Source organism: Hyperolius riggenbachi, chromosome 4 (genome assembly GCF_040937935.1).
Source record: "Hyperolius riggenbachi isolate aHypRig1 chromosome 4, aHypRig1.pri, whole genome shotgun sequence".
Classification (NCBI taxonomy): domain Eukaryota; kingdom Metazoa; phylum Chordata; class Amphibia; order Anura; family Hyperoliidae; genus Hyperolius; species Hyperolius riggenbachi.
The window spans coordinates 458,930,897-458,944,700 of NC_090649.1; the positions used below are offsets into that span (position 1 = coordinate 458,930,897).

The 13,804-nt window shown below is 44.2% G+C and overlaps 1 protein-coding gene across 3 annotated transcripts in view; it reads right to left on the reverse strand.

Moving 5' to 3' along the window:
* The window catches only part of XDH (xanthine dehydrogenase), a 194,070-nt gene that overhangs the window by 112,151 nt on the left and 68,115 nt on the right, over nt 1–13,804 (reverse strand). For all 3 annotated transcript variants that reach the window (XM_068232795.1, XM_068232794.1, XM_068232796.1), the window contains 2 exons: nt 10,383–10,440; nt 2,039–2,135 (listed from right to left, as the gene is read on the reverse strand). In XM_068232795.1, coding sequence (XP_068088896.1) covers nt 2,039–2,135; nt 10,383–10,413 — 128 coding nt within the window. In that variant the 5' untranslated portion in view covers nt 10,414–10,440. The remainder of the gene's footprint in view (nt 1–2,038; nt 2,136–10,382; nt 10,441–13,804) is intronic.

Below are 13,804 nucleotides of genomic sequence, written 5' to 3' on the forward strand. Positions count from 1 at the left end.
GTGTCAAGGGGCCCAAAAGCCACCTTCTCTGACCTCTCTCCGCTTCAGTTTACCAAAAGGACCACAAGGGGGCCCAAAATCTACTACCTTGCCTAATAAGGTGGCATGGTCAGATTCTCCCGAGAGAAAGATCTCTCCCTGATCGAATCTGATTAGAGAGAGATCTGTCGGCTGTCCATACACTGCAGGCCGATTCCCGATCAATTTCAGCATGAAGTCTTTGGGGAATCGGCCTTGTGATAATGCATCTGCCACCTCCGTCGCTGCCCCCCAAATGTAAATGTGCCCCTCGCACATTAAAATACTTTACCTGCCCGCTGTCGCCCTCCACAGTGCCCATACATCTCTCGCATTGCTCCCCTTCCCCACAGATGTATGAGCACTGCAACAGTGGACAGGTAAAATATGTACATTTACCATTTAGGGGCACACGCCCAGGTGTTCCACTGCGTTCGTCATTCGGGATTATCGCACAGTGTTCACAACGCACACCTAAATGACCGCGTCGGCCCGAGATCTCCCAGCATGTCCAATCGATACATTTGACCAATTTCAGCCCGAAATCAGTGAAATTCTCGATCGGCATTGCTTGTAGCCAGGGGAGTAGCAATACGGGGTGCAGAGGTAGCGACCGCATTAGGGCCCTTGGGTCAGAGGGGCCCCAAGGGGCCCTCCCTCAACCGCAGTATTAGCTCTCTATTGGTCCTGTGCTCATAATAATCACTTCTATAGATACTTTGAATAGTGGTAATCACTAACAAACTGTTCCCCATCCCCTTTTTGCACCTCTGACACTGTAATTGCCATTGGCAGGTTTTGTTGTGCCGTATCAATTATGTATCGAGTGGTATAGAGTGCTTGAGGGGGGCCCCAGTGTAAAACTTGCATGGGAGCCCACAGCGCCTTTGCTATGCCACTGAATTGAATTGGAGGATCGATTGGCCGCCTTTAGGTGGATGCTGTAGAGACAAACCATCTGATGATTTTTTCTGTCCTCTCTCTGTGTGTCGCGGTGGACTTGCAGCGCTGGAGTCTGGCCAGGACGCTATCTGCATGGAGTATGTATCATCTCACTGTGTTTGTGTGAGTCCTCCAATACCACATCCTAAAAATATACTACTAATAATCATAGGTGTCAATTTTGCCTTATTCAGAAACGTTAGTGGTTCTCGTGTATGCGTATTACGCGTACATACAAAAAAGGCGCCCAGTAATGCCGATAGTACAATGTCAGTATTTAAAGGGAGTCTGAAGTGAGTTTTAAAATTAAGAACAGATATTCACTTACGAAGAGGGAAGGCTCTGGGTCCTATAGAGCCTGCCCGTTTTACTGCCAGTCTCCTCGTTCCCCCGCAGGCTGCTCCGTTCCGCTGCGGGAGACTTCGGCAATTTTCATAAGCACTTGGGCTCCCGAAGACCAGCGGCTCTGTACTGTGCATGCGCAAGTGCACAGTACGCATGCACAGTACAGCACGGCCCATCTTCGTAAGCCTGAGTGCTCCTGAAGACTGCTGAAGTCTCCCTAACCCGCAATAGAGCAGTCCATGACCAAATTTGTCATGGACTGCTAATAGGGGAGCCTGCGGGGGAATGCGGAGTCCAGCAGGAGAACGGGAAGGATCTATTGGACCTAGAGCCTTCCCTCTCCTTAGGTATCTGTTTTTTTTATTTTAAAATTCGCTTCAAAGTCACATTAATACTGATATTGTACTATTAAAGTGTAAAATATATCGGTATTAAACACTGATATTTTAGTATGGCTAAACCTGACCCTCGCCCACATTACCTACCAAATGGCTAAACCTAACCCCCCCCCACCTAACACCCCACCTCCCCCCGCACACACTACCTACCTAATGCCAAAACCGAACACTGCTATTTACCTGGTGACCAAATACCAATAAAATACATTGGCGCCTATGGCAGCACCAAATTAGTCCACTTGCCACTTGAGCCCAAATTCACTACTTAGGCGTATTACATTGTACATCTCAGCACAACATCGCAGGAATCCATAAAGTCACTTGGAAAAGGATACAGGATTTTCTGCTGGAATAGGCAGAATCTGGAGACCATCACCGTACAGGCGCCGCAGCCGCCTTCTCCGCAGCCCAGCTTGGTTCCTGGTAAGCCCACTGGACATTGGGAGGTCAAGGAAAAGGTGGCACTCTGCAGCACTCAAAGTGTTAATATGCTTTTTCTTACTTTTCAAATAACTGATGACCCGTCATGTTTGTTTCAGATTAAAATGTCAAAACTGGGTTGGCCGTCACTCCACCGACAACTGTCCCTTTTTCAGAGGGGTAGTCCCTCTTTGGGAACTAAATCCCTCTTCCTTCCTCATTTGTCCCTTTTTCAGGACTCATGTACAGATCTGTGTAAATATATGTATTTTATCTACTGAAAAATGTGTTTAATAGACTCTAAATATTATTTCTATTATTTAAATTGATACTGTATATTTCTTATTTGTAAATGTTAATATGAAAGAAAACTAAGGATGATAGAGAGGTTCCTTTTGGTTCGAATTTTAAAACTTGTCTTTTGCTTATTCTTTCTGGTATCAGTGACTAGGGGTGTGTGGTGGGGGCGTGATTAGGGGGTGTGGCAGGGGTGTGTCTTAAAGCATCCATCTTTCTTGCCTCAAAAAGTTGGGAGTTCTGCTTAACCTTATTTAAAACTGGATAGTGCAACTCATAACGATAACCTCTATAAATAATATTTATCATCTGATTTGTTCTGTGATGCCTGCAAAAGCTCCTGGAACATTGATTGTTTCTTGTATAAATGTCCCGGACACCGGTATAGTACTAAAGCCCTGCTTCAATCTCCTATTTACAGTAATGCATTTCATAAAAATGACCAAGATTAGTATATTGCCAATTCTGTACTTTTTGCAATAAATATATTTACATTACCTGGCTGGTTGGCTCCTGTAGCTCCTTGCCGACAGCAGTTGCTTTTCCAGCACAGAGCAGATCACCTGAGCCAGCCTGCCTCCTCCCATTGATGTTTTGGAATTCTGCCATGTGTACTTCTCATCAGCATACCCTGTCCAGAATACGACCCCCCCAACCTGCTCTACAAACCCCCCTAGCTTTTTACAAATGGAGGGAGCAGGCATGTATGGGCAGGAGTCCTCATGCCCAGAGCTTCCTCCATTCACCTCCATCCTCCTTCATTCTCTTGTTAAAGGTCCAGGAAGTTGCGCCAAGTCACACACTACCGCGCAAGCGCTGGCCCAGTACATGCATCCTTGATTGTGTTTCAAGGCTGGGGGCACTGCGCACGCACACTATGTAACGTGGCGTGGGCGGGGCTTTGACAAGGGGACGGAGATGAACGGGGGTAACGGTGGTCATGAGGACTCCTCCCCATCTATGCCTGCTCCCTCTGTTTGCACAAAGCAAGCCGCCTCAGGTATACTTTAACCCTCCTGGCGGTCTAATGTTTTCCGCCAGGAGGCAGTGCAGCATTTTTTTTTTAAATCATGATAGCCGCTGCTCAGCGGCATCCCCCCGCCCGCTTCGATCAGGAAATCCCGTTCAAAGAACGGGATTTCCTGGAGGGCTTCCCCCGTCGCCATGCCATCTTTGGGAGTCCCGATCCACCCCTCAGCGCTGCCTGGCACTGATTGGCCAGGCAGCGCACGGGGTCTGGGGGGGGGGGGGGCGGCGCGGCGGAGCGCATAGCGGCGATCGAGCGCGGGCCAGCGGCGATCGGTGTGCTGACGCAGCTAGCAAAGTACTAGCTGCGTTCAGCAAAAAAAAAATTAAGCAAATCGGCCCAACAGGGCCTGAGAAAACCTCCTGCGCGGCTTACCGCCAGGAAGGTTAAAGAGGAACTTTACTGAAAAGGGGAAAAAATGTATATCAACACATAGCATAGTGAAAAGTTAAAAATAGAAGATCAAAAAATGCTCGATAATCGCCATGTAATTTGTTCATATTGTTTGATCCACAATTAGCCTGCTGGTCATCATCGTTACTACTGGCAGACATGAAAAAACAGACAGCACCAACTGCCATTATATATAACCACTCCCACTGTGATAGACTAAACGGTTGTTTTTTTATAGATATACATATGCACAGAGGGAGATACTGGTTGTTTGGCAGTTGGAAACAGCTGTTATTTCCCACAATGCAACAAGGTTCACAGACAGGAAACTGTCCTGACATCACCATGTGGGAGGGGTTTCACCACAACATTAGCCATATTGACCCGCCTGATGACCTGTTTGAAAAAAAAAAGGTAAAGATTTCTCATGGGAAAGCTACTGATTGGGATGAAGTTGAATCCGTTCTCTTTAAGACTTTGCCTCGGGTTCTCTTTAACGTACCATTTCCAACATGGTTATTTCACTCTCTTCACATTCTGACTGGTTATGAAAGGTTATTATGGGGCAACAGCGATCTACAAGTTCAGCTGCAATAACAGCAATTCATTGCTACTGCTGCTTTCTTATCACAGGCATTAAGGACAATGAGTCCTGCAATGGGTTTTGTAATAACAACATTTCTGGCAGGGCTTTCATCTATCCAGCCTGTGCTGCAGGTCAGAGGCAGACCAGGACTGAGTAAGGCAACTCTGCAGGTCCTGGGACTGTATGTGACATGTTTAGAGAGGTATAAAACCCATAATATTCAATAAAAATATGTTTTCCTACTTGTTATATGCCATACGGTTATCATATTTGCTTTTGTGCATAAGTATTATTATTCATTTAGAAATTACAAGTTTCCAAAGTACACTTTTATCTCTGAGAGCTGACTTTGCATTTTATTCATAACTATTTTTTTTCGTCTAGAAATATAAGCAGAAATGCTTTCTGCCTGTCTGTGTTCAAGAGAGTCTGCAGTGTCAGAGAAGTGTTTATTTACATTCCTCACTTGATACAATTAAACACAAGATAACATTATCTCCAGTTTGGATGCCTCCAGCTTTCCCAGCATTATTATTATTATTTAGTATTTATATAGCACCGACATATTACGCAGCGCTGTACAGAGTATATATATATATATTGTCTTGTCACTAACTGTCCCTCAAAGGAGCTCACAATCTAATCCCTGCCATTGCCATATGTCTATATTATGTAGTGTAAGTACTGTAGTCTAGGGCCAATTTAGCATTGAGCTTTTCTGTCCTGTGTTTAACCCTTTGAATGTTGTTCTAGTAAAAAAAAAAAATGCTGGTACTACATAATATGCTGTAAATAATGTTTTAGAGCAAAGAAGAATTGCTGAGGTTCATTCTGCTTTAAAGATCAACTATCAAAGTTAACTAAAACTCTAAATGCCTCATATATTTCCAGTAATTACTAGTGAATAGAAACACAAAGGCTTTTTTCATCTTTTCATGTTTTATGTGAAGAAAATATGACCTTTACGGTTTTCACTGTGAGCATTACAATGGAGGACAGTGTCCAGCACATCCAGCATACAAAAACCATCTTCACTGGCTGTAATACTGTGACTGGGATCTGTTCAGAATGATAGGAAGCAGAAATATAGCTTCAAATGTGTGTAAATAACATCAGCTGCAGCTCTGTGCACTTGATCCTGTCTCTCTCTCTCTCTGCCTCCCAGTGTAAAGTCTACAGCCAGGGAGATCTCATTCTTAATGGGGGAGGGGGGGGGAGCATCCATGTAAGGAACAAAGTACAGGTCCTTTATTTAAGATCTTTCTCTGTATCTAAAAATCCCTCAGCTGTTCTCATATAATGTGTGAAAAAGCAGTGTGTGTGTGAGCAGGACAGAAAAAATAGTAAATCTAGTAAATTATTCCTCTGTGAATAGTAACAGAAAAGTGTAACCTAGCTACATGGTATGGCTCTAGCCTCTACCCCAATGACGACACAAATTGTTACAAACAGCTGGTGAACAAGGCATTTTTTTTCACACAGGCTGTGATGAGAGACCTCTGAAAAGCTTTCTAGTGTTGCTGGCTAAAAGCTCTATAGGTACAGTATGTAGGGTTCACAGAAGAACTGTTTCTTTGATAGCTGTTCTTTAACCTTATACTTTACTATAATACTAAATACTGGAATAAAAAACAGACCACACCATGGCCGTGGTACCTATATTATTTGCGGTTATAACATTATTTAATAAATAAACATTATAATAGAATTGCTACATAGCCAGCAAACTCAAGTAGTAGAACCAGCCACAACAATGAACATTTGCATTCCACGGTTTTTACCCCTTAAGGTTCCTGACATTTTTTACACTTTAGCTGTGTCGTTTTGATACAGCACTAACTTTTTAATTACCTATACCATCTTAGTGATATGTATTTAGTTTTTTTTTTCAGTAAAATCTAGGCTTTCTTTTTTCCACCCAAAACTATTTTATTTTATAGTCCTTTTATGGGGAAAAATTAGGCAAAAATTCTGAAAATACTATTTTTTTTTTTCATTTTTTTCACCCTTCCTAATTTTCACATGACATGCCCCACAGTTATAAAACACATACAATTATTTATTTGGCCCTTATTAATAATGATGTTTATCACTGTTATTGCTTACAGAGCTCCTGCAATGCATCTGCAGTATCTACTTCCTGGTTTGCTGGGAGCACACAGAGAGTTAACCTCCTGTGTATACATATTAGCACACAGTCAGCACAAATGTCTCTGCCCCATATGCAATTAACTTTTTCTCTAGAGTTTCCTAGGAGATAATTTTTCATCTTCTCTTTAAAATAACTTTCAGCCCTTTGCATTTAAAAAAGTACCAAAATTTGGTAAAAAAAAGTACTGTCAAAATCATTCTGCGTATTTTCTTGCTTGTTGGTGGTTTTAAAGAAAAACTGGAACCAGAAAAACGTCCCGGGGGGGGGGGTACTCACCTCGGGTGGGGAAAGCCTTCAGATCCTATTGAGGCTTCCCCCGTCCTCCTGTGTCCCACGGCGGCAGCGAAAAAGCTCCCGGAACGGCGGGATGTAAATATTTACCTTCCCGGCTCCAGCGCAGGCGCAGTATCGGCTCTCCGCTCGGAGATAGGCAGAAATAGCCGATCGCTGTCGGGCCGCTCTACTGCGCAGGCGCAAGTCTCCTGCACCTGCTTAGTAGAGCGGACCCAACGGAGATCGGCTATTTCCGTCTATCTCCATGCTGAGAGCCGCAACAGCGCCCCCGCTGGAGCCAGGAAAGGTAAATATAACAAGCCTTGTCAGGCTTGTCGAGCTTGATTTGCAGGAGACTTTGGGGGAGCCAGCGCTGGATTGCCTGCAGCTACAGGGATGGGGGAAGCCTCATTGGGACCCTGAGGCTTCCCCCTACCGAGGTGAGTACCCCCCAGGGGAACTTTATTTTTGTTACAGGTTCTCTTTAAAGGCATTTTAATGACAAGTTGTGAAAATATCACCTAGGAGAAAACTCAGGATAAAAAGTGAATTGCATATGGCCCTCTGTGTTTTACTTGTCTTTTGTGCAAGAGTTTAGGCTCACTTTAATCCTGTGTACTGTAAACAGTGCTGCGTTCTACTTTCACTTTGTGAATGACCGCAGGTAACTGACTGATGCCAGTGATCATTTGTTACTTCGATCCGTTGTGGGAACACATGCTTCCATTATGCGTGCCAGTGAAAATGCAGAGCTATGTATATAAAAACGCCCCTGATCCGCAATTGAAGTTTTAAGGGTTATGCGCGTATACCATATACTGTACAGTATATATATATATATATATATATATATATATATATATATATATATATACAGTGGGTTGCAAAAGTATTCGGCCCCCTTGAAGTTTTCCACATTTTGTCACATTACTGCCACAAACATGCATCAATTTTATTGGAATTCCACATGAAAGACCAACACAAAGTGGTGTACACGTGAGAAGTGGATGGAAAATCATACATGATTCCAAACATTTATTACAAATAAATAACTGCAAAGTGGTGTGTGCATAATTATTCTGCCCCCTTTGATATGAGTGCAGTCAGTTGCCTATAGACATTGCCTGATGAGTGCTAATGACTAAATAGAGTGCACCTGTGTGTAATCTAATGTCAGTACAAATACAGCTGCTCTGTGAGGGCCTCAGAGAATGTCTAAGAGAATATTGGGAGCAACAACACAGTGAAGTCCAAAGAACACACAAGACAGGTCAGGGATCAAGTTTTCGAGAAATTTAAAGGGACTCCGAGCTCACGAAAAAAAGAAAAGTTGTACTCACCAGGGGCTTTCTCCAGCCCAGTGCTGGTCGGGAGATCCCACTTCCGCGTATGACGCGGATTACGTCACACGCCGGCCGCCTCGCGTCATCACGGCGGCCGGCGTGAAAGTACTGCGCATGCGCGATTAAAGCGCGCATGCGCAGTACTTTCACGCCGGCCGCCGTGATGACGCGAGGCGGCCGGCGTGTGACGTAATCCGCGTCATACGCGGAAGCTGCAGCCCGACACTCCACCGAGTGTCGCCCGGGCTGCGGCCTGTCAGCTATACCGGAGCGGGGAGAAGGAGAGGAGCCAGGACGCCGGCGTGGGACCTCCCGACCAGCACTGGGCTGGAGAAAGCCCCTGGTGAGTACAACTTTTCTTTTTTTCGTGAGCTCAGAGTCCCTTTAAAGCAGGCTTAGGCTACAAAAAGATTTCCAAAGCCTTGAACATCCCACGGAGCACTGTTCAAGCGATCATTCAGAAATAGAAGGAGTATGGCACAACTGTAACCCTACCAAGACAAGGCCGTCCACCAAAACTCACAGGCCGAACAAGGAGAGCGCTCATCAGAAATGCAGTCAAGAGGCTCATGGGGACTATGGACGAGCTGCAGAGATCTACAGCTTAGATAGGAGACTCTGTCCATAGGACAACTATAGTCGTGTACTGCACAAAGTTGGCTCTTATGGAAGAGTGACAAGAAGAAAGGCATTGTTAACAGAAAAGCATAAGAAGTCCTGTTTGCAGTTTGCCACAAGCCATGTGGGGGACACAGCAACCATGTGGAAGAAGGTGCTCTAGTCAGATGAGACCAAAATGGAACTTTTTGGCCAAAATGCAAAACGCTGTTTGGCAGAAAACTAACACTGCACACCACTCTGAACACACCATCCCCACTGTCAAATATGGTGGTGGCAGCATCATGCTCGGGGGGTGCATCTCTTCGGCAGGGACAGGGAAGCTGGTCAGAGTTGATGGGAAGATGGATGGAGCCAAATACAGGGCAAACTTGGAAGAAAACCTCTTGGAGACTGCAAAAGACTTGAGACTGGGGCGGATGTTCACCTTCCAGCAGGACAATGACCCTAAACATAAAGCCAGGGCAACAACGGAATGGTTTAAAACAAAACATATCCGTGTGTTAGAATGGCCCAGTCAAAGTCCAGATCTAAATCCAATCGAGAATTGGTGGCAAGATCTGAAAACTGCTGTTCACAAACGCTGTCCATCTAATCTGACTGAGCTGGAGCTGTTTTGCAAAGAAGAATGGGCAAGGATTTTAGTCTCTAGATGTGCAAAGCTGGTAGAGACATACCCTAAAAGACTGGCAGCTGTAATTGCAGCAAAAGGTGGTTCTACAAAGTATTGACTCAGGGGGCCGAATAATTACGCACACCCCACTTTGCAGTTATTGATTTGTAAAAAAATGTTTGGAATGATGTATGATTTTCGATCCACTTCTCACATGTGCACCACTTTGTATTGGTCTTTCACGTGGAATTCCAATAAAATTGATTTATGTTTGTGGCAGTAATGTGACAAAATGTGGAATACTTCAGGGGGGCCGAATACTTTTGCAAGCCACTGTATATGTACCAGAGATCCGAAGCTGGCCAAGTATTAAAGAGAGTCTGAAGCCATATAAATTACCTCTTCTCTTTTTACTGCCCAGTTATGTTAAGCATAAAGATCAAAGCTCATTTGCCACATCCCCAGCACAGCAGAACGAGGTATTTATCCCCCTGACATCCCCGGGGCAAAATTCTGTGTTCGCTTCCTGGTAGAGGCAGAGCTTTACACGAGAACTCTGCCTCTGCTCCAGTCAATCTCCATCGATCTCTGCCTCTCCCCGCCCCTTTCATTCTTCTTTCACTAAGAGGGGCAGGGAGAGACGGAGATCAGCGGAGATTAACTTGACTGGAGGCAGAGCTACAGCGCAAAGATCTGCCTCCCCCGGGCAGCAAAATCCGCGACCTTGGAATTTTGCCCCAGAATTTTGAGGGGGTAAATACCTCATTTTGCCGTGGGAATGCTGCGAATCAGCTTTGATGTTAAGGCTTAACATAACTGGGCAATAAAAAGAGGTAATTTATATGGCTTCAGACTCTTTTTAAGTTTCATTCAGCAAAGTTCCTCTTTGAGTTTTGGAAAGGGGGAGGAAAAGTTACATCTGTGCATCTGTATCGGAGAATTCTGCAAAAAGGATACATTTTCTGCGCAGGTAGGTCAATAATGTCATTTTTGGATCAGCATTTTTCTCAATCACCTACAAGGAAAAATAAGAAATAACATAAAGTTATGTAGAGAGTAACTGGTAATAATGCTTTTGTAAGGGATCCTTTGTGTACAGGAGGCCTGTTTGTGATCCACTACAACACAGATTTATTCGGTGGGAGCCTCAGTTTCATGCTATTTCATGCTACTCCATATTAGGGTCTTTGTTTTTTCAGAAGGCACATATTGTAAATCTACTTTACATTCTTAATGCAAATAATATGTTATGAAGAAAAAAAAAAGTTTTCGTTTTTGGACAACTGTAAAATACCTGTTGCAGCAGTTGATTGTTGCTGATCTCAGATTCGCTGATGCCAGACACTTCCCCTTCCCCTCTCCCCCCCCCCCGGCTGTAATATACGGTAAGTAACTGGGCAGTGGTGCTGCTGGGAGGAGGGTGCCAATGCTTGGCAAAGCAGTCGCCTGCTTCCTCTGGTAATCAAGTCACTACAGGAGGGGGGATTAAGACCGACAGAGAGACTGAGGAAAGAACCAGCATCAACTGCTGCACCAGATACTTCACTTTCTTAATGTAAAAACTACAACATATTAAAATAACATTTCATAGTATAAGTCCAAATTCTAATAACACTGAAGACAATAAGTTGCTACATGATCACAAGGGAAGTGCTTCAAAGAAAGTCTGTATTTACCCTTTCTTTTGCATATTCAACAAGCCTGTACATAGAAAAGAGTAAATATATGCTTTGTTTGGAGTAGTTCCCTTGTGATCATCATGTATCATATTATTGGTTGTTTTTGTACAGTGTTCTGACTGTGGTGTTTTTTTTTAATATCTTTTTAGATATCTTTTTAGATTCATGTAGTCGTTTTTACGTGTAATGTAAGGTAGTGTATGCCTCTGAAGAAGTGACTGTTAACCACTTAAAGAGAACCTGAACTGAAGATTAAAAGTCAAAATAAACAAACACATCATACTTACCTACAGTGTAGTCTACTCGGCAATCTCTTTCTCCTCTCCTGCATCCTGTTTATCATCTGTGATCAATAAAATTCTTTATCCTCTATTTTGAAAATGGCCGTTACCCCATAACCCCATAACAGCACACTGTTAAACTGTAATATTGTCCACTTGAGCCATAGAGAAACATGGATATTGCCTTGCACATTCAGTTGTAACTGACAGCTGCTGATATATAACTGACAGCAACTGGTATATCTCAGTTCTGACAAAATATTGTCAGAACTGGAAGGGATCACTGTAAGAAGAAAATGGTGAGCCTCTGAGAGGAACTGACGGTGAGGTTAGTATGTAATATTCATTCGCAGCTATGTCATGTGTTTATTTTAAATAATTTTACTCAGTTCATGTTCCCTTTAAGGACCACAGGCTTACACCCCCCGAGTGACCAGGCAATTTTTTTTACAAATAAGTGCTCTGCAGCTTTAATGGCTCGCTGCAGAGCCATACTACTGAGCACACAAATGAATCCATCCCCCCTTTTTCTGCCCACCAACAGAGATTTCTGTTGGTGGGCTGTTATCCCGGCTGCAGGGTTTGTTTATTTTTTTATTTGTATTTTTTTTTATTTTTTATAAATTTGTCTATTTTGTTTTTATTTTTTTCCCCCTCCCTCCCTTCCCCGCCAGCCAATCACAGCAATCAGCTCTCATAGGCATCAGCACGATCCCCTGCAAAACCCCACCCCAGGACTTGACGTCTTTTGGCGTTAGGCAGTCCTTGGGCTGTCACCTTCCCGACGCCTATCAGCGATAGGCAGGTGGGAAGGAGATAAGGTTACGTTAATAAGGTTACATTAAGGTTAGTGACTGTTAGGTTTCACACCTGTACCGTAGAGCAGACCCAATCAGGCTCAGCTATTTTTGCCAGAGCCTGAAGGGGACGCTGGTACTGCACCTGCACTGAAGCTCAGAGGTAAATATCGCCGCGAGCTGCAGCCACTACTACACCTGCGCGCATCCACCAACAAGCTTGCTGGTGGATTTTCGAAGGCTGCCAGAGCTGGATCGGGGCTATGCAGGAGGATGGGGAAACTTCCTCCTCCCAAGGTAAGTACCCCCCCCCCCCCCCCCGGAGCATTGTTTTTTCATTACAGGTTCACTTTAAAATACCAAATGAAATACTGTATGAGGTTACATTCTAAGTGAATCATATTTCAGCAAATTACCAAACTATTACCGCATGTGTGAAAATCTTCGGGGAAAAAAAAAGTGTAAAACACCAAATGAGAGTTTCATGCTGGGAACACATGATGTAATTTCCCGTCTGATCGAACAAGAAGTTGTATTGTGTGTACATGTCCAAACTGCTCCCGATCGAGAGAGCCAGGAAAGCCAACTCCTCTATGGGCGCCGCGCATCACATGGTGGTGACGGGATGATGACTTGACATCTGATGCAGGCAGCCCAGGAGTCAAGGAAGTTGATCGAGCTGGTAATTATGTCCTTCTGCGTGCACCCTCCTTCTTCTACTTGCCGGTCTGCGCCCCCCTGTGACATCCCATATATATCTATCTATATATATCTATCTATATATATCTATATATATATATATACACACACACACACACACACTGTATGGAGAGGGGCAGGGAGAGGATGACTGGGGTAGCATGAGCCAAGGATTACACTACAGGGGACACGGGAAAACTACAAGACAACACAGGGGCACTGCAAAAGCTGGAAAATGCCATGCTGTGCTCTGCAGACTGTCTCACACAGAATTTCAATACTACAGAGATTGCAGTACTCCACCGTGTACACTAGGTGCGCCCCACACCTCTGCCTGGATGGCCTTTGCCCAGAAACGGCTATGTTCCATCTGGACAGTTGCCATTGTCACAAGTTAGTCAATGTTATTTCCTTCACAGCTGTTGGAGCTTCTGAAATGCTTTATGCTATAAACTTGCCTCTGCATTTTACATGCTGATTACTTTGCAGACTTGTAGGAAAGTTTGGCAAGGTTTATCTATCAGCAATGCTAAGGTCAGCATGAAGAGAGAAGTTTGGATTTCTATCTGCAGGGTGGCCTGCCTGAAGGTTCACTGACCTGATTATCACATTACAGGGATTACACTGTTCTCTTTGTGCTTGTAGACCAGGCATGTTGCAGTCATTATATTTACCGTACTTTAGCTTGTTCATAAGCTAGGTCCTTTTGATGTTATGACTGTATGTAAATATTTTGCTGAGAGTCTTCTTTTCTTTTAAGCGTCGTATACACATACTAGGCATGTCACCCAATGGGTATCGGGACTAGATGCCTTGGGTGACATTGAAGGCCAAGGCTGTACAGATGCACTGCTAGCTTGCAGGCTAGCGCCATGTCCTGTTGCTATGCAAGGGGGCCGAAGGCCGGTAAAGTCGGATCGTGA